Here is a 21,728-nt window from a genome sequence, read left to right on the forward strand (position 1 = left end):
TAGTATGATGCAACAAAACAATGTCAGTTCATGGTATACTTCATATAGTTCGAGGCTGAAATGTTTTTATTAGTTATAATGTTTTATATGATTAACTCGGTCCAATAAAATTAACGGTACCAATTTTCTTGCACCAGATGCGCATGTCGACAATACATGTCTCTTCAGTGATGCTCGTGGCCAAAATATTTGAAATCCAAAGCTTATATAAAAGATGAAGAGCTATAATCCAAAAGGTCCAAAAAGTATATCCAAATCCGTGAAAGGAATCAGAGCTTTGCATGCGGGAGATACACTCCTTAATTTATAATAATTTCGACCCAGTGGTAGTAATAAAATACAGGTACCAATTTTCTTGCACCAGATGTGCATTTCGACAATACATGTCTCTTCAGTGATGCTCGTGGCCAAAATATTTAAAATCCAAAGCTTATATAAAAGATGAAGAGCTATAATCCAAAAGGTTCAAAAAGTATAGCCAAATCCGTGAAAGAAAGAGCTTTGTATGAGGGAGATACATTCCTTAATTTATAATAATTTATATCATTTTGTAACAGCAAATTTTATTAACACATATAATACGTATGTTCATGCAATTTAGGGTCGAATTAAAATATATTTCAATTCTTTCAGATTTTCGTAGAAGTATTTACAATATATGCATAACAGATAGCTATATAGTATAAAAGGATATTTCCGATATTCTAAGTTTAATAAATCAATAAACAGTAAAAATTTCCATTTTGTATTATAGTAATAAAAGAGAACAATTACCCCATAAAGATATTTAAATTTTCATTTTGTAAAAGCTATCGTGTCCTATTTTGTCATTAATCTTCCTCTTTTGTCACATAAGTCATCATTATTCGTATTACAGCGAATTCTTGGAAAATGTGTTAACTTTTCACAATCATTGATGCATTAAAAAAACCATGATCAGTGACCTACAATTGTACAATTTTTATTTTATAGTTGGAAATAGTAATATATAGAGTTATATTTTGGTAATGTATCAAAACGTTTCTGTTATATTTGGTTTACACCCAATATGTACCATAAGAGTGTATATAATACATATCCATACATCATTTTTTCTCCATTTATACAAAATGGCAAAATGTACGCATAAAAACATTGAAAAAATGGTGAAAACGTAAACAGTTCGTACTGTGGTCACCAGTACACCCAATTGGGAGTATCTTTTAAAAGCTTTCAAAAAATTACAAGTTCGAGAAATGAAAATAAAACAGAGCAGTTAACCCTATACCCCCCCCCCCAAAAAAAAAAATAATAAACGAAACACATAATTGCATGGAACTATTTTGATTAAAAAATCCACTATTGAATTGACAACGCCATGGCTTAAAAAGAAATAGACAGACAAATATTTTCTATGTCAGGCGACCATTTTTCATTTTCTATTTCTTTCATTTCTGAGATGTTTTCCCCTTTTTTGCTTACTTATAATTTCTACTATAATTATTTCTTAATTTGCAGTTGATGCAGTTAGAATAACGATGTTCTTAAATATATTTTGTTGATAATTTCTTTTGATTTCCTCATTTACTTTAACAACATTCAGCTGCAGAATTATCAAAGAAAATCTTTTGATATCAACAATGTTTACAGTCTGCCAATTCTGTTTGTACTACGTTTACGACCTGCACATACAGAATAGTTTGCTTTTAATTGATTGGCGGTCGTGTATCGTGTTATTATAAACATCTAGGAAGAGCTCCTCCTGAATTGTTTTGCAATTTAAAATTCAAAACTGTGATTTTGAATATAGTTCAGTATTTTACCAAATACAGCATCAAAAGAACGAACAGTAAACACACGCCCCTTTTACTCCATCATACAGCGTGTATATTGCCCAACTTGCTTTCAATGCCCGTGTGTGTAGTAATGTCATAATTTGATAAAATCTTCATAGATACAAAGATTTGATTGTACATTTGGTTGTACCTGTAGCAAACTTTATTTCATATACACTGTACTAAATTTTACCGTAAACATGTACTAAAAGCCCAGATATCACTTTGAGATCTTTGTAAATTCATCGAACCTTCAAATAAAATTATAAGTAAAGGTTATCTTACCAATGTTGTAATTAGATGGTTGAATGTAGTTACGTTTCGAACAACGGTATAATACTGTTGCCTTTATTTACATTGGCATAAATATCGATTTTGTCCTCAGGAAATTTAAACATTGTATTCTTTTCAAGCGGGATGGATATACACATCCACGTTCATTTTGTTTTCTATAAAGAAGTTAACTCCTGACTATCCTACTGCCTGTCGAGACATTTATTTTTGGAATTTGTACAACTCGTTTCTCTTTGACCGTCCATGACGTTAAAATATCTAATTTCTTTTTTCACGTTTTTTATATATATAATCCCGTTGGTTTCTCCGTTTCATTGATTTAGTAATTTTGGGGGCCTTTTATAACTTGCTGTTCGGTTTGAGCCAAAGCTACGTATTGAAGACCGTACATAGACCTATAATGGATTACTTTATAAATTGTGACTTTGTTTGAGAGTTGTCTCATTGGCATTCATACCACATCTTCTTATATCTACCCTCTACACTTCCATTAGGTAAAAAGCAGTTACTTTACTATTTCTTCTCATGCATTTTTTACACGATACATAAACACATCATAGTAACACGCATGTACTAACCTTACAGCGTGAAATACTAACATTTGCCTAACAGTGTGAGATACGCACACTGTCCTATTGGGTAATGTTCATATAATTGTAGGGATTTGAATTTATTTATGACTTGGCTTCTTTTTTATATAGTCTTCTCTTAATGAATATGTTGAATAATGACACCAATAGCAATGGTTTTATTCAAATGAATTAAATAAAGCATGTGTATAATACAACTATAGTTAACAAATTTGCATATCAAAAGTTAAACTGATGCAGACTGCTAGTTTATGTCCTTAAATTGGAGATTTAGTTTCAGTCAAATTGAACGATTGTGGTTTAATCCTCGACATAATCATTAACCCTTCACGAAGAATGATATCTAATGCGTTATCTGACCAGCTCTACTACATTGGTCCATTTGTAAACTAAACTGTATCGATATCCATCAGATTGAAAGCAATAAAAGTAGAAACTTTTTGTAATTACACCACATAATAGATGTTATCCTATAAACTTTCATTCTTCTATGCAGTGGATGGTGATAAGTTGTCAGTTTCAATGTCAATAAAATCAAAAGAATTTTTATAACTGACAAGCTTCTGCTTAACACGTTATTTATTTTCTTGATCAATTCAAGAAGTCGGTTATTTTGTTTCCGCACTTTACTTAAGACAGTTTTATTTCAGAGATTTGGTTCGGAAGTCCTTGTAGTAACTTATCACATTTGAATAATCACTATGATTATGTTTAAATAGTTTGTCAATTCAGGTACGATTCATTCAACTATCCGAATGTATAATGTTATTCGTACCAGATTTGTTAAATATACGCTTGGTATTTTTTGATAAGATCATCTGACCATATTTATTTCTAAATAAAAGAAAACAAAACCATTCATAAAATTACTGACAGTCTGAATATATCCTTCACCCATTTTCAAAAGAATTGTAGTTTAGGAGTTGGTTGACCGTTATGGAATAACCGTTTCACAAATGATATCGGATATGTTCCTTACGTCGTAACTACAATCCCCTTCCCTTTCATAAATGTGACCTACCGCATTAGACTACTTACCGGATTTGTTATCTCATAAGCAACACGACGGGTGCCACATGTGGAGCAGTATCTGCTTACCCTGCCGGAGCACCTCCGATCATCTCTAGTTTTTGGTGGGGTTCGTGTTTTTATTCTTTTGTTTTCTATGTTGTGTCATATGTACTATTGTTTGTCTGTTTGTCCTTTTCATTTTTAGCCATGGCATTGTGAGTTTATTTTGATATGAGTTTGACTGTCCCTCTGGTATCTTTCGTCCTTCTTTTACATTAATTAACACAGAAATGTTAGCATAAATCAGAAAGATTTTTAACTGAGGATTTGCCAGTTAAACTATAAAAAATGGCATGATTTAATGAGTTACGTTTCTTCTATACAGTTTAATTGAAGTCTGGAGCTGGCATGTCAGTTAATTGCTAGTAGTCTGTTGTTATTTATGTGTTATTGTCATTTTGTTTATTTTCTTTGGTTACATCTTCTGACATCAGACTCGGACTTCTCTTGGACTGAATTTTAATGTGCGTATTGTTATACGTTTACTTTTCTACATTGGCTAGAGGTATAGGGGGAGGGTTGAGATCTCACAAACATGTTTAACCCCGCCGCATTTTTGCGCCTGTCCCAAGTCAGGAGCCTCTGGCCTTTGTTAGTCTTGTATTATTTTAATTTTAGTTTCTTGTGTACAATTTGGAAATTAGTATGGCGTTCATTATCACTGAACTAGTATATATTTGTTTAGGGGCCAGCTGAAGGACGCCTCCGGGTGCGGGAATTTCTCGCTACATTGAAGACCTGTTGGTGACCTTCTGCTGTTGTTTTTGTTTTTTTTTTGTTTTTTTTGTTTTTTTTTCTATGGTCAGGTTGTTGTCTCTTTGGCACATTCCCCATTTCCATTCTCAATTTTAGATACTTTTGCATAGATACAAATCAAGTACTGGAAATACAAGTTACTTAATATTACAATAATTTCAAAGTCAAGAAATAGTACTTAATATTAAAAGTAAAGTTCCAGTACTACAGATTTTAAGTACATAAATAGTACCTATGCAAAAGTAGCTGTGTATACAGTCAATAGTTATGTGGTCACAATTTCGATGACAGTTATAACAAACCAATTCAGATTTCTGGTCTAAATTGATTATAAAAAATAACTGAGGGAAATGAACCAACGCCTGGTTGATTGTGTTTTAACGCTAAAACGTCTCCAGTAGGGTTATGAGGAATTCTATAATTCGCAAGTGTTATGATCAGTATCACGAACCGACCTCGAGAGAGAAATATTTAAGAGGTCTTAGATGTTTTAAAGACTCCAGAATACTCATTTGATCTATAAATTTACCGGTTGTGGATTAACATTTATTTTACTGAGTCTAGATTTGCAACATCGGGGATGTTTGCAACCAAGAGACACATAATAAAAATAACTTTAATATGTGTTATTTTCATGTAAAATAAATACATTAGTTCTCTAAATCTATCACCTGTCACTAACGTGATCTCAGATAAAATAAGAACCATTATAGCATCTAAAATTAGAGTCCTAATGCCACCATCTTTCTTGTACATATTAGTTGATTGCATTGAAACACGATCTAAGTTATTTTTAAAAGCCAACATTGCTGATATCTTTGTTTTATTATTAAATAATATTCTATGGATTTTATAAATCATTTTGTGATTTTAATTACCGAAGCCTTAAACTAATGATTGATGACAGATTTAATTTTTGTTCAGATTTTGTTGTTTTAGATTTCTTTTTTTTTTAAACATTACAAAACTTTCATCTATCCTTTTGAAGTTATATTCTTTTGAATGAGGATATTTAGTCTGCTTCATTCAGGAATAGTTTACCTTAGCTGTATTTGGACATTTTTGTGGTAAGGATGTATAACTACCCTGTCACGTTCACTCTGTGTATTTTTTTAAATGTATTTCTGGGGTTTTTTATTTGATGAATCAAACCCTTTTCTTCTGATTTTGTACTTTATAATTTTCTCTTGTACTCGATTTAATACACGTATATATCTAATTGCAGGATAAAGAATACTGCAAATATGTATTAATACCTTCTTAACCGTTATTTTTCAGTGTGTCAGTGTGCTAGTATCTGTGGTGACTTTGACTGCTATATCAATTGAACGATACTTAGCTATCTGCCGACCATTGTCATTCCGAGGCTCCAGGTTCCGAACAGCTCTTGCTGTGCTGATAATATGGATACTTTCTCTAGTATCTTCGTGTCCATATCTGGTGTTTATGACATCAATTCATGATGATTTAGTTCCTTCATCAATTGTATTACTAACAAGTTGTGTATCGTCCGATTTCTACCAAGAATACATATTCCAGATATTTTTGATGGTAATATTTTTCCTGATTCCATTCCTTATAATGACATATACATACATTCGGATCGCTTTGTGTTTATGGAGAAGCAGTACATCTGGCTCCGTTGTTTTAGGTAAGTGTGAATACAGAGAAACAAATTTATAAAAAATAACAGAATGTGAAAATTAGACAAGTTAATAATCGAAGCGAGTGAGTATAGCTATACATAAGACACAACACGTCAAACTGTACGACAAAGATGACATTGGTTAAACGTTGTCAAACTGTACGACAAAGATGACATTGGTTAAACGTTGTCAAAATGTACGACAAAGATGACATTGGTTAAACGTTTTTAAACTGTACGACAAAGATGACATTAGTTAAACGTTGTCAAATTGTACGACAAAGATGACATTGGTTAAACGTTGTCAAACTGTACGACAAAGATGACATTGGTTAAACGTTGTCAAAACAGAAAACAACCTCATAACAAGTTTCTTCAGCCGTGTTTGGCACAACGTTTTGGAATTTTTGGTCCGAAATGCGCTTTCTAGCTATTTTTATCTGAGCGTCACTGATGAGTCTAATGTAGACGAATTGACTCATCATAGATAACGTGATTAAAATTTGGTATTTGCGGAACGCGCGTCTGGCGTATCAAATTATTAGCCTGGTAACTTCTAACAAAAGCTGTGTCAAAACGAGTTAATTTATATATGATAGTTACATCAGGTGTTTTGGAATCTAACCATACGCTCATACTTCATTGACTTTACAAAAATGCTTGTTTAACTGGAATGGAAGCATATCCTGTACTTCATGGATTATATTATCTGCAGAAAATGAATTTGAATTTTAGGACATTTTTATCTAAACATACCTGTACTAAGTCAGGAATATGACAGTTGTTTTCTATTTGTGTGATTTGTTACAGTTTATGATTGGAACGTTTTGGAATTTCCTTTTAGTTTGTTGTTTTGTTACTCTACTTTTTACCTCTTCATTAGTACAAAAAAGAAGTTATATTCGGTTATCTGAAAGTGTTATCTTTCTACCCTAATGTTTGCGATTTACGTTTTAAAAGATTAAAAAGGAATAGTAAAACTATGTATCGTTTTTATGTTCCAAATGCGTCATAAATAAAGACACGTAATGAGGTAGTCACATTCTAGCTAGCTGATTGCAAAGTTATCTATTTACATAATTTGACATTAGACTTTGTAACAAATTTTCTGATAAACTCTTAAGGCATTCATTTTATCGAAGAGGGTAGATTCCTTATTGCTGGGATTATATATTGTATATGTCTTTGCCATCAAAATAAAAGCAATTATAACAGTATCGGTGAATTGTTAGAATCATTTGTCAGTACACCACCCTCAAATTGGCTTCTAAAGCGGAATCAATTTCGATGCAAGAGAAATGGTAGTAGTTATAGGTGATAAACGAGAAAAGGGCAGGATTTTACCTATTGCAATAAATGTATGATCATTAACAAGCTATTGATAAACCAGTTCGACTGCCTAGACCACTGGACCAACGCGACCCGATTTTTTATTGGATTAATTTCCTTTAAAATTTTGCTAGAATCCTGGTGTTTTTCATTTTAGGAAATCAGGAATATCTTTGTAAAGTATTAAGTCTGGAGAACTTAAATGTACGATGTAACGAGAAGTCAGACTTAGATTGTATGTAACAGGTTTAAGAAATCGTACTTCTTAAAACTATGGTCAGGTTGTTGTATCTTTGACACATTCCCCATTTCCATTCTCAATTTTATATGTAGTACTATTATGATATATGGTGGAATATTCATTCTCAGACCATTCCTAGAATCAAAGTTAATGTTTGAACAATGTTTTGATTATGTTGTCAAGAATCGTATTTAACGTTTCCTATCTTAAGTAGGAGAAAAGTGTTTTAACAGTACTCTACAATATTATTTTTATTATCAATTCCACGGAGGCATCCATTCTGTTTTATTTATTGACAAATATGAACTAGCTACAGATAGATATTTCCGCAACGACAAAAATATTCCATAGAATTTAATAGCTATCAAGAGAAATCTTTCAATTATAAATTTGATACCATAAAGAATAAAAATATCAAATGATAGAAGTTTTTTTCAATTTTAGAAGTTTAAAGTCAATTAACTTTAAAGATTCGATGTTGATATTTCCAATCAGATTTGAAAATTCTCCAACAGATGGAGACTGATTGTTTGTATAATTCCCTTTTGTGATAAAGTGAAATATAAGTTGTAATTATAATAGAATAAGATTAGAATTCATATATTGCTTTACTTTTAAATCTCAAACAGATTGCTAAATACAGCGTTTCAAATGATAATTGCCGTGTGTAAACTCCCCCCTAAATCAACCAGTATACAAAAATGAACATGGATATAGGCAAAATATTTATTGTATATAATGTTGGATAATGTCTTAAAAATTATTAAGTCACATAGGGTTTAAAACATAAATGTGAAATACAAATACATTTATTTGCACAATATTATTCTAGATCATGAATATGTGTGCAGCGCTTCATAAACTTTTGTACATGTAATGTGGCTTATTTGTGTGATTTGGTTAGCATTAGCAACCGGTCTCTTTTTTGTATGTGCACGCGAGTATTTTTATGCCATAGACCAAAATTCTTTGTATTAAAAGCAACAAGTGCCTGCCTTTTGGTCGGGTTGTTGTCTCTTATACACATTCTCCCTTTCATTTCTCAATTTTATTTTCCTTCTTAACTTAAATACACTTTCATTTATGTTCAATCATATACTACGTAGAATAAGTTTTTCTCTGGACATTACGTTTTTAAAACAGGTAGTGGATACTGAAATAGAAGGAGATCTTAGTATAAAATAAAGGAAACAGTAGTACGCCACTGTTTGAAAGTCATAAATCAATTTGAGAGAAAAAATTCCGGGTTAAAAACTAAAACTGAGTTATACACATCCATCAACAAACAACAAAACAACAAAACAACAAAACATTGAAGTGGAACGAAAAACAAATGACAATACAACATACATAGAACGCACTATGAGATAAAAAATAACCATATTCCTGACTTGGTATAAGATATCTTAAGAAACAATTATCGGTTTTATGGCTTCCCAAACCATGCGCTTTATGGCAGTGTTTAATATACCGCTAAAATACAGTATTACATGACGGGAATACAGTATACATAAATACAAGAACGCTCAGGACAGAAAAATACATTAATAAATAGTACATTTCAACATCACAGATATTAATCACAGAATAACAACGAGCACTAAAATTAAGTTAGGATGGTTCACAAATATAACATAATAGAATTAAGAACTGTGTGTCTGTCATATGAATGTAACAACACCACAAAAAGTGACGTCACAGGTAGATTTCTAAAACTGTAATTATGTTATTTTCAAGCTTTGTTTGTTGTCATGTTAAAGGTTTAGAAATAAGTTAAATTCACCTGTAAACGAAATATTGTTTGTGGATCGAATCAATCAATGAAACTATTACTTTCGTTTCACTTTCAATGTTGACGTTCGTTTCTTTTTAATGGCTGAACACGCCGAATACATGTGTAACACATCTCTAACTAATGTGATAGATTGAAGGGTGCATGTATACTGATTCTATGAGTTAGAACTAAACTGGCTGCTGAAAGCGAATCAATATTTCACTATTTGACTTTTACTAATGATTGTACAAACAAATATATATTGCCCCTGTAAGGACATACGATATAGTTACAGGGGAGGTAATGACGTTGCTAACGTAAATTGTTATTTTCGCGACGTCAAACGGTGACTTATCGGGAAAAGATGCAGTTTTTTACTGATTTTACTTGAAAACGGGTTCATGGACCCCTCTTTTTTAAAATGACATTTGGTTTGATTATTTAAGAAGATTATGTGAACCAATTTTTATGAAAACGTAAATAGTGCATTTTTTTTTTTTAATCAAACTTTGATTAATATTCAGCAAATAATGACTATTTTTCCTACATTCATGAACATTTATTATATTTGAGTTATTTATAAAAATAAAATGTACAAATTTATGCAATATGTATTTAACATAAATTACAAATAATTTAACAAAAAACAGATCGTGTTTATCTTTTAAAACAAAAAAAATCTGTATTTCTGTCGAAAAGAAAAACACGTCCACAAATCCGTATTTTGAAGAAATATCTGAAATTTGAACCTGAATTTACTAAAAAAAAAAAAAGGTAACACATGAAGGTATATTATTTATTACATACTTGATTTAATCAGGTAAAAAAAAGCCGTCATGCAAATTGTCATCAAAATTTAAATACGGGATCAAAACTGTATCGTATGCCCTTAAAGCAAACTTTAGAACCAAACTGATTGAATATTACCCACACACTTATCCAAACTAGCCTTTAAAGACAATCTCAAATACCTTCAAAATTTATAAATAGTCCATTGAACTATATGTTACACATCTTGGTCGATCAAAAGCTAATCTTGATAATCTACGTTTCTTTGTGTTATATATAGTATACTCTGTGCTCTCTTCACTCTGAGTAACATGAAGACGATTTTGATTCCCTAAAAAAGATAACGTTGATCGAGAAAGTTAAGTAGAAATGTGAAGCTTTATATGAGAACAAAGGAAATGGAATATATTGGAAACCAGCATGTTCAAGATTAACTTCCACTTTTCCTGATTTGTGAACGTTATTCGCCCCTCTAAACTCTTTCTGTTTAAATATCATACGGACTATGTAAATTTGTAGCATATCATTATGGCAGTATAAATGAATTTCCATTGAATTTAGATCTTGGTTCGAAAAAAGAAAAATAAAAAAAAATACCGAACTCTGTGGAAAAAAAACAAACTAAAAGTAGCGTATCAAACGGCAAAATCTAAACTCAAACAAATCTATGATGAGTTTAGTTATACACATCAAATCAATTGATAACAGCTGTCATATTCCTGACTTGGAACAGTCATTGTTTTATGTAGAAAATTTAGAACTCATGTCTATTCATAATTTGTTAGTCCTCCAGAAACTCTTTGAAAGTGTCTACATCGTTAAATAAATATTACAACTGTTTTAGTGTTGATCGTTTTACCCACGGGATACTATGTTTTAATCTCGATCGTTGAACGGGCAGTAGATAGTATTTTTTCTTATTGTGTCCCGATTGCTTGATATCCTCTAGATTCTAATTTTTATTCATCTATCGTTTACTGTCTTCTTGATACAGTGTAACCTGCCTAAAATGACACCTCAGCACTCCAGCATTCTGCTTTAACCGACACATTTTCATGGTCCTAATATAGGCCTATCCTTGCAGAAACACCTGAGTATACTATTCTATTTGTCTCGATTGTTTAATTTCTTACAGAAACTATTGTTATGTGTCACAATTGTTACATTTCTCTGTATTCTAATGTTTGATTGGATTGATCGTTTAATGCCCTATAGTTACTTCGTTTATTTTGTCTTGTTCTTGAAATGTAATTTTTCTTGTTCTTGAAATGTTATTTATTTTTTCACTATCTTTTTTCTTCTTCGAACTAGTTGTTATGGTCTTTTAGAGTCCTCTTGTTGACATTACTTTGTATTTCCCTATTATGTAGAGGGTTCTTTATTCCTATCTCTGTCGGTCTTTTTAAGTCCTCTGGTTACTTTTGCCTTATATTTCTCCTTTATATTAAGGGTTCATCATATTATCAGTTATAAAACATAGTTAATTTTGATCGTGGCGGTTTAGCGATAGACATATTATATAGACAATCGTTTTCGTTTTTTGTGTTTTATTCTAAAGCTGTCTTTAGTGCAGTATACAATATATCTGGCTTTATTTGTCTTGTTCTTGATTTGAATGCTAACACGCATGTGTACCTCATCCCATTGTAAGATTAGTCAAGTAATAAAAGACAACCGCTAAAGCTTAGATAGGATAAATTACGAAACAATAATTGTAGTATTGCTTCTGAGACTTTTACATACAAAAAACTAATTTTCTACTCTCTTAAACAACATCAAACATCTACAATCAAACGCCAACTTCCAGCTGTAAACAAGTACTGCCTAGTCATGTGAGAGAATCCAACGAAGTAGACTTGGTGTCTAATCAAACACCAATTATTAGTGCCAAATTCTCAACGGACAAACATAAACTGATAGCGAAAGCCACCAGCGAGATCCCTCAATATGAACATGTTTGTTACATGATGCACAGTTATAAAGGCAATTCATCAAAGAACATGAAATCCTCCTTACATATGATGTTCCGTTTGGAGAAAATAATGACAGATTACTCTTTATCTAACTATATACATCATAAATAAATTATAATGTGTTTGTAAGTAGTTACATAATTTCAATGTAAGTTATTGTCATTTCAGATAGTAGATCGGAAGCAGCAACGATACAATCCAGAGCGAGGCGACGAACTGCCCGGATGTTGATAGTTGTAGTTATTGTGTTTTTTATTTGCTACATTCCGGTTTATTTGAGTAATATATTCAGGTAAGGCTATTAGTAAAGAAGGGTCATGAAGAGTCAACATTGGCCTTTAAAAAATAATATAAAAAATATAAAAACAAAAGATATATATACATGACTTCATTCATTCGGGATGGATGTGTAAGTACGTAGCCACGTTCAATTATTTTACCTCATTAGATCAAACTTATTTTTCTAATCATTACTAGACTGCTGTTCGTTTGGGAGGCTTAAATATGTAGTTTCTGTTGCAATTGCCCTACTGTTGTCAAATTTGAAATATTATACAAACTTGGATCGGTTAGGACATTTTTTATTTTTTGGTTTGAGGACTGCCCTCAATGCAGTTATAACATCTAAACTGTCACAACCTTTGGAAATTTAGAGTTGTGCCAGTTCACATCGAAAATAACTATTTTCATTTGGTATATCTTTGTAATCTTTGCGCCGTGTTTGGAAATTTTAAAAGTGTATCAGCGTCTGTGGTGTTCGCTTAAATTGTATAAATTTCAAGATTTAGAAAAAGTTTCTCAGTTTGAATATTTTGACATGATTCATTTGACATCGTGCTATTATTGAAGAAGGATATCTGTTATCCGAAATATCTAATATTTGTTCATTTTATAGTTATTTAATGGTGATGTACCCTTTTTGACTTGTTATATATTATATTTTGTAGTGTACAGAATCATATTACATGATCCATCGCCCTGTAAGATTGATCGTTGACTATTTATTCAGTCATTTTATTTATATATATCATATGTTAAGTACAAAATACAGCAATTTTGTATATCTAATAAAGGTTTTTTTTTCAGTCTACCCTGTATCGCATACCCCGTATCGCATGGCTAAACTCGTATCGCATACCCCGTATCGCATAGCAATCCCGTATCGCATACCTGGCATGACGTCACAATTCGAATATATATATATGAGAAAACATTATAACCCTAGCTTGGTACATTCCGCACATTTCGATTGGCTAATAGCACGTTGTTAAAAGAAACGTAGCCCTGGGTATGGTTAATCCATTTACCCAGACGTTGTTACCCTTTACCGCACAATTTTCAATACTTTGCCATTTCGCAAAGCTGTCTTATAGTTTTTATCATTATATCAGCAATTTGATTAGGAAAATACATAGCCAAACAATAATTATGTAAATATACCAATAACTATGTCATATCAACAATTTGTTGGTATGTAGGTGGATTTTCGATGTTTTTTCCTTTTTTTCGTGTTCAAATGAACATTGTCTACTTCAAAAAAAAATCGTCGAATTGAAAATTGAAAGCGTAACCGTAGAAAAGTCGCCATATCAAAAAATTAATCGTTAAACCACTAGATTAAGAGAATGAAAAAAAATTGTAATGAGGGTTGTGTTTTAAATATTAAAGACCTTTATCTCATCAGTTTGCCTGAGTTTTGGACCTAACTTGAAATGGTATTGCTCGTGCACTAGCTTTAATAAATATGGAAGAAAAAACTAAAACCATGATCTGACTTTATTTGAAGTAGAGTTATAAATAAGTTATTAAAAATGCTTATATATTTTGCGCATGGATTTTTCGGAATTTCCGTTAGAAATGAATTGATTTTGCAATCAATTACTGCCTTATCATAATCAAAATCTAACAGACGCTAAGGTCTTCCGTTTTTAAATCATTCGTTAAAATATTGCTTTGTTACTGACATGATTTACAACATATTTTTCTTAAATTCTTCGCTGTCAAGATTTTAAACTGAAAGTATCAGTAATCATCTCACACTTCTGAATCTCTCTCTTGTTATTTTGTTAAAATAAAACCAATAACATCCACACAAAAAGAAGCGTTGTATTTTGTAATATTGAAAATTGTCAAAAATACTGAACTCCAAGAAAATTTCTCAACGGAAAGTCTCTAATCAAATGGCAAAATCAAAAACTCAAACACATCAAACGAACGTATAACAACTGTCATATTTATGTCTTGCTACAGACATTTTGTTATGTAGAAAATGATGGTGGATTAAGCCTGGTTTTATAGCTAGCTTAACCTCTCACTTGTATGTAATTTATTACATAAATCGAAAAAGTTTAGTTTAAACATATCAATTTATAGTGGATAGGGAAACAAGTTATGGCAACTTATATTAATCCTTTTCCACTTTGCAGGTGCAAGTGCTGCTTTGTAGCGGCATTAGCCTGGTCCTTTTCGAAATCTACAAGGGTGGATTTTACTTGCAAGAGATATGCCTATTTCTTCACACGGTTCAGCTATGTATTGTCCCTTTCCGACGGACTATCATCGTTTCCTCAAGACCGGAAAAGTAATACTCATGTTAAAAGCAACAGCAGAAAAACAACTTATATGTGCTTTTTCGAAACAAAATACAAAAAAAAACTGTTAAGAATTTTTATATTGAATAAAAGTATTTAACGAGATTTTGGAACATAAATATTTAATACATTCATGCATTATGGCTTTATTATCAATACTTAAGTCTTTTGTTCCTCACTGATATGATCACTACTGATTTTTGTTTAATTCGTGGTTCTGTGATTATATACAAACAACTCAAATTCTACTAAAAAAATGTTAGGGTAATAATATAAACATGCATATAGTAATGTGTTATTTATTTTGTCTTTTGTGTTGTCCAACAATTTTGATAGCTTCAATGGGGTATTTGTATATTGTTATTTTACAAATTGGTTTGAAGTAGTCTTGAAGGAAATTTTTCCACAGTCAATCCATCAATTATGACATCATGTGCGTGTTGAAAACAGTTCTGCTTGTTATAAACTGTTGACAAAGCCATCATTATCATTATAGTCAGATAGCAAATAGAAATGAGAGCTCATTCAAGTTCTCTTTGATGAATTATCAAAATAATAGATACAGTAAATATACGTTATTGATCACGAGAAAAGAAGTCGTCGACACATAGTACTTAGTACTTTGTTTTAACATTTGTCGACAAACACATAGAAATTTGTTTTTACTAACGTTAACATATATATGATAAAATTTCGTGTAAAATAAAAAGGTTTCTTTCAATATAACAGCTATAAGCAATGGATTGATTTGCCACAGTGGCAAACTGTTTATTCTGGATTTGTTGTCTCTTAATCAATTGATGACTATTAAACAGCGGTACACAACTGATTTCTTTATTCAATGTATGATCATGACGAGAACAAGTTAACAACAAATACAGTATACAGGGGTTGCACTAGGTAGTTGACCAAACTGATAGGTGAGAAACTTGGACTGCCACTGGGCCATGAAGATATATCTACAGACCCTTCACAAAGTTGCAAGGATTCGTAACGTACATAGAGTATCGTATATAATGCTGTTTTCATTCTGACAGAAAAAAAGGCGGCGAATCTATACATTCCTAGCAACACAGTAGACGCACTACTTTTACAAGTATTTAAATGCCGGTCGCAAAGAAAATCAATGGATGACCGTGTGTGTATACCGCCGTCAATCATAAATTAAAAAAGTTAAAGCAAGAACATGAACCTTTATAACATGTATTTAACTGTCTTTGATATTAAGGGAAAACTTATAAAGCAGAGCTAACAAGCGCAAACACGCAATATTCGACGAAAACGAAATTATTCTAGTTTAAATACCTCCCGTTAAGCTTTATAGTCTCGATCCATTCAAATATGTCCACTCTAATTCAGAACAAACGTTATTATAAATGGGAACTATTAAGATGACGAATATGTAATTCTAATGCGTTTTTTAATTACAAATGTATGAATTAATCTGGACTAATGATTTTATATGTGTAATAATAAGATAACATTTTTTCTCTATCAAAGTTATTATATTTTTAATTAGGCATCTTTACAGAAAACAATAATAAGATATAGATTAACTTTGGTGTAATTGACAATTATATTAAGGCTAATTTTAAACCATTTTTTCTTAAGGAGTTTGTTTGTTATATTTATATAAATTAAAGCAACATAAAGTTATAGTGGTTATATAACATTGATAATCTCGCATGAAAAACAAACTTCAAAGAAACAGAAGAATAAATTGATAAATTTATAACGAAAAACACAAAGAATTTCATGTACTAAGTATTACAGCTTTTAGCCGTCGTTTTTGTTCTATAGAGCATGATTATATGTATTGTAGTCATTTATTTTATTTCTCGTATGCTTACAATTTAATTATATCTACAATTTGGTCAAGGTACAAATTGATAAAGTTTATGAATAAAACGATTTGATAATTTAGTAAATGAGTTATGACGCAACATATGGTAGGTAGTAAGATAAGATTGATCGTCTCACATACAATCACAATTTCTAAAAACTAAATATATACATATTCACTGATAACACATATGTTATGCATTACATTAGCCCATAAATAACAGGAGAAAATGGTTAATTGAATAACCAGCTTAGAAATGCTCAGAAATCAATGCTGAAGGATTATTTAACTTATTTTGACTAAAGAGAACAAAGACACCGTCATTTTGGTACAAACGTAAATGAGATAAAACCCAATACCTAAAATTACATGTAACAGAAAATCTTTCTCGTTAACAGAGTTTTTTTTTGTGGATAAATTTTACACAAAAAAGACAATTTGGACAATTTATTAAGATGCTATAGAAATTTTCCAATTAAATAATTGCATGACATAATAGCTATTTTTCTAAGGTAACCGTTCATTATAATTCATAAACATTGACATATTGTTCCTCTTTCTCTGTATGGATGTCAACCAAATACCAAATATTTTAGAATGATTGCACAGATTTACAAAAATCTAATTCCTTTAGTAGATTAATGTTTATTTTAGAACAATTTCTTAATCATTGTTATTTAGTTATTACTGTGATTGAAGTGTTGAATGTTTCTGATGTCGACTTAACTGTAATCCTACCTACCACGTGAAAAAAGCAGGTTTTTGTTTTTATTTTATATATTTCTTTTTGCTGTCAGGTTTATTTGTTAAACTTTGTTTTGTTTGCATATTTTACTTACAGTTCTGATAGGTCGTGCTAACACAAATATTTTAATAAAACGATCTTAGGTTTCAACATTCATTTGATTTTTTGAAACCCAAATATAATTTTGTATACCGATTTAAGGTTTCTACAGGTGTGAACACAAAAAATAAGACCAGGAACATTAAAAGTATGATTAGAATAATTTGCATAACCTATAATCTAAACATTAGAAAATATTGAGATGAAAGAAATAACAAAACATCTGAACTCTAAGGTTCAAAGTTCTTCGTTGTTTAATGTTCAGGATTTCAAAGCTTGACCTCAGGCATCACTGCAGAGACATAATGTGTCGAAATTCGATTTTGATATAGAATATCAGTACCGTTAATGTTAAGGGCATATCGAACAGTTTATTTTTTACGGTGAGAATTTTTTCCCTTGAAGATATTTCATTCTTCAATTGACAGAGAATGAAATTTTGCCAAAAAAAATATTAGTCGTCGATTTCGTTTTTTCAAAAAATACTGCTGAAAATTGAACATTTTTGCAATTTTGGAGTAAAAAACGTTTTTTATTTAAAAAAATTAAATATGATTTTTTAATCAACATATACTTATATAATGAGGCTCAAATTGAAGCAGAACAATTCAATATGGTAAGAAAAATCTAACTTTACCATTTAAAGCATTAATTCTTACTCAAATGAAGCAAACAACGTTATGATGGACTCAAACAACGGCAAGAAATGAACATTTGAAATGCACATTTTTAATTTATTAAAATATTTCTGATGGTGTCGATTTGGCCAAAGTAAGATATGTTATTCTTTGAAAAAAATGGAACGTCATAACGTTTTGAAAAATATTTGTCAACGTACTCGTTTTTGAGAAAAATCGAGAAATATGATATTGTTTACTAAATCCCTTCCGTAAGCCTCACAAATTGCGCCAAAAATTAATACGTTTCGGGAAATAACGTTATATTTCCCCGCTAATTTTTCAATGGCAGTGCGACGGCAGACAAATGTATTTATACACTGTGACTTTGTTGGATAGTTGTCTTGATAGCACTCATATCTCATATCGCATCTTCTTATTTATAATGAACTAGTATATGGACGAGATGACAATTCAATTAGTTTTACAATGAAGTGTTTTTCTTACACTGATTTATATTACACCGTCTATAATTTCACATATCGAAATTAATAAAGAGCTAGTGAAATTTTGCAACCAAACACTTGTCTAAAAACTCACTGACTCTGTATTATTTATTCATGTTGCAGTTTTGGGCTTTTTATTCTTTATAGGCTTCTAGCTTTAACAAAAAAAATGTATGTTGACTCTTAGTGTTTTGAATTATATGTGTCGTTCGGTTGCTGTCGTACTAATGTATACATTTAAAACTTTTTCAAAACAAAAGGATTGATTGGACAGGATATAGAAATATTCACATCTCTGGACTTCTCACGTCCGACAGTATATCTTTGCTATAATTGGGTGCGGCCGTTTAGCTGCTAAATTTACAGCCTCGTTTAGTCGAAAAAAAATGTCGTATATCCTATGCATAGTGTAGTGAGAGTTTCGCGCATCTATACGTTTAAAAACCATCTAAATAAATGGTTCAAGGTATATCCGAACCTTGAATAAGATCTCTTAAAAACAACAAATGTCACATGAATCTTCAAATAAGTCACATGGCTGATTTTAACACATCTGTTGCGCCTTTTGCAGTTGTAGATGTCATGAAAAAAACCTTTAATTTACAAAACAGATCAGAAAGACAATAACTTGAAAATAAACTCCACCTAGTTTGGCTGCATACAATGTAACCATAACTATATTATTATTGATTATTCAAACAAATAAATTCAAAGAGAAAGATGCGGAAAGAAATTCTAAAATGTTCGTTCAAAAATAAAATATAGATATTTTTTTTTTACCAAAACTGGAAAACTGTTTAAGACAAAGTTGAGAACTAATGATTATGCATCACTATATGCAACTAATAAATTGATTGCTCCCGTGCTCCAGTGGCAAATATATCACGCATATTTACGACGAGGCGAAAGTGGATCTGAATAAGTGATTGATACATTATTAAGATAAAGGGTTTGCTAGCGGTAAAACGTATGCCGTTCTAGAATAAAGTTGAATAATGATCAAAATCTTGAGATAAGCTATTAGCCCCCCCCCCCCCCCCCCAAATTTTGGATTATGATATTTCGATGGCTGTTTTTTTCCTATCCTATTATGGAACCGCTGGTTTTAAGAGGGGGTTGGTAATAAGTCAAGACTTACACCGGTTTTTTTTGTTTGTTAAATTATATTTATTTCGTCATACATAAGTAAACACTAAAATCGTCAGATATTTTTTACTTGTATGTCAGTGTATATATTACAATGTTTTCCTATTTCATTTTTTTTTTTTATTACAGTTGTCGTTTTTCATTTAAAGAGCTTCTGTATATTAGCACTTCAACGCAAAGCTAGATGCTAGATGCTAGATGCAATGATACATGTTAGTTTATGTCGTATTTTATTTTTCTCAAGAGACCAATTTTTTTAATCTTTCTCAAGTCAAATCAAATTTTGAGTTTTCTATCCTGAATGACAAAATCTCGGATAAGTTTGATAAAGAATTAATTACAATTTGTGTTGCATTCTAATGAAAAAATAAATTATTACGCATTTGTTCTCGTTGTTCTGTACTGTACTGTATATTGAAGATAATGTTAATAAAACGGAAACTTAAGTGAGTATGGTCTATAATTATAAAGATAATTGCAGTTCTTTTATAATGGACCAAGAGGACAACATCTTTTGAGATTTGACTTCTATTTCTGTTAATATTCTGTATGAGTTTTCTGCCGATTCCCGCCGTGCCCTTTCCTTAGAGGAAAGAAACCGACCTTGCCAGACGGCCATAGCCAATGGTGATTCCGTTATGACGTCGTTGAAACAACGTTAAATTACGGGAAACAATAGAAGACGGTTACGTTTGTTATTACCTCCCCTGAAACTGTTGGATATGCCCTTAAATTAAAAAAAAAGTGAGGTCCAGAAAGCCTATAGAAAGGAAACGTAAGAAGAATGAAAAATGACTGTCAATTCCTAACTTGGCTTTTGTATTTGCTTTGATTTCATGTATACTTGAACAAGATTAATAGACCATTAGTATATACAGTAGCTGACTATTGGTTTTACTTCGTTAGCTGACTATTGCTATGATTAGATTTTTATTAATTTAAATAACGATGAAAATTTTGCATGTCAGTTCTTTTATTTAATTAACTGTTAATGCACTACAAAATGGTTTTCTTTTAATCTTACATCGTTAGAAAACTCTGCAAATGACTTCAGGATTGTTGCAACCTTTCATTTATAGACTATAGGAAATAAACAGATATGAAAGTAAACAACGAAAAAAGAAACTATTATGCATTTCTAATGAAAATAAATCCATAAAAACGTTTCGAACGTATGCAATTATTAAAGTTTTATCTTATTATTTTACAGAACTAGATTGATATCATGGCTAGTTTATTCAATCTTGATTATTTCCAGACAATACGTTTTTTTCCAGCAGGTACACATTACCGTAAACTTGAGTACATCTGTTCGAATCTCTACTTTTAAATGCACCTCAGTTCCATTTTTGATTTGGCTTAACAAATGTTTCGATTCGAGTTCCATTGATGAGTCGTATGTACGTTTGGTGTATCAGCATATAATTTTACCTTTCATGAGATTTAACTAAACAACATATTAAGTGTAAAGGTAACGTTCGGACTGCAAGAGCTTGTAGCTGCTACTCAGACTTTGTAATGTCAACATTGTCTGAGAAGAAAGTTGATGAATCAGACAAATGTCAAAGATCGTCCCGTCTTTTTTTTAAGTTCATCGAGAGATACTAAGACTTTGTTGATTCTGTATCGTCGCAAAAATATTATACGATCATGGGATATAGATTCTTAGTACTGACGTTGTTGATCATCTTTATAACGTGTTATTAGTGTTCTTTAATCTGTCTTTGTTAATACTATCTTTAATTTTAGTTTTTTTCCTATGGTTAATCTTTGTATTCTTGTCTTCATTGTTGATAATTTTCTTTGTCTTTATGCATTTTTGTTTTTCTTTGTTGACATATTTGTTTGGTATTCTTTTGATTAAGAATATAACATAATATTGGTTGCTGTACCCCTATTTTGTGA

General features: G+C 31.1%; 1 protein-coding gene across 4 annotated transcripts in view; it reads left to right on the forward strand.

Annotated features, from left to right (window-relative positions):
* The window catches only part of LOC143058868 (orexin receptor type 2-like), a 37,244-nt gene that overhangs the window by 5,666 nt on the left and 9,850 nt on the right, over positions 1–21,728 (forward strand). For 2 of the 4 annotated variants that reach the window (XM_076232351.1, XM_076232348.1), the window contains exons 2-3: positions 5,804–6,176; positions 12,445–12,568. In XM_076232351.1, the coding sequence (XP_076088466.1) occupies positions 5,804–6,176; positions 12,445–12,568 (497 nt within the window). The remainder of the gene's footprint in view (positions 1–5,803; positions 6,177–12,444; positions 12,569–21,728) is intronic. The other 2 variants (XM_076232358.1, XM_076232365.1) reach the window with 1 other exon arrangement.

Source organism: Mytilus galloprovincialis, chromosome 1, assembly GCF_965363235.1.
Source record: "Mytilus galloprovincialis chromosome 1, xbMytGall1.hap1.1, whole genome shotgun sequence".
In the NCBI taxonomy this organism is placed as follows: domain Eukaryota; kingdom Metazoa; phylum Mollusca; class Bivalvia; order Mytilida; family Mytilidae; genus Mytilus; species Mytilus galloprovincialis.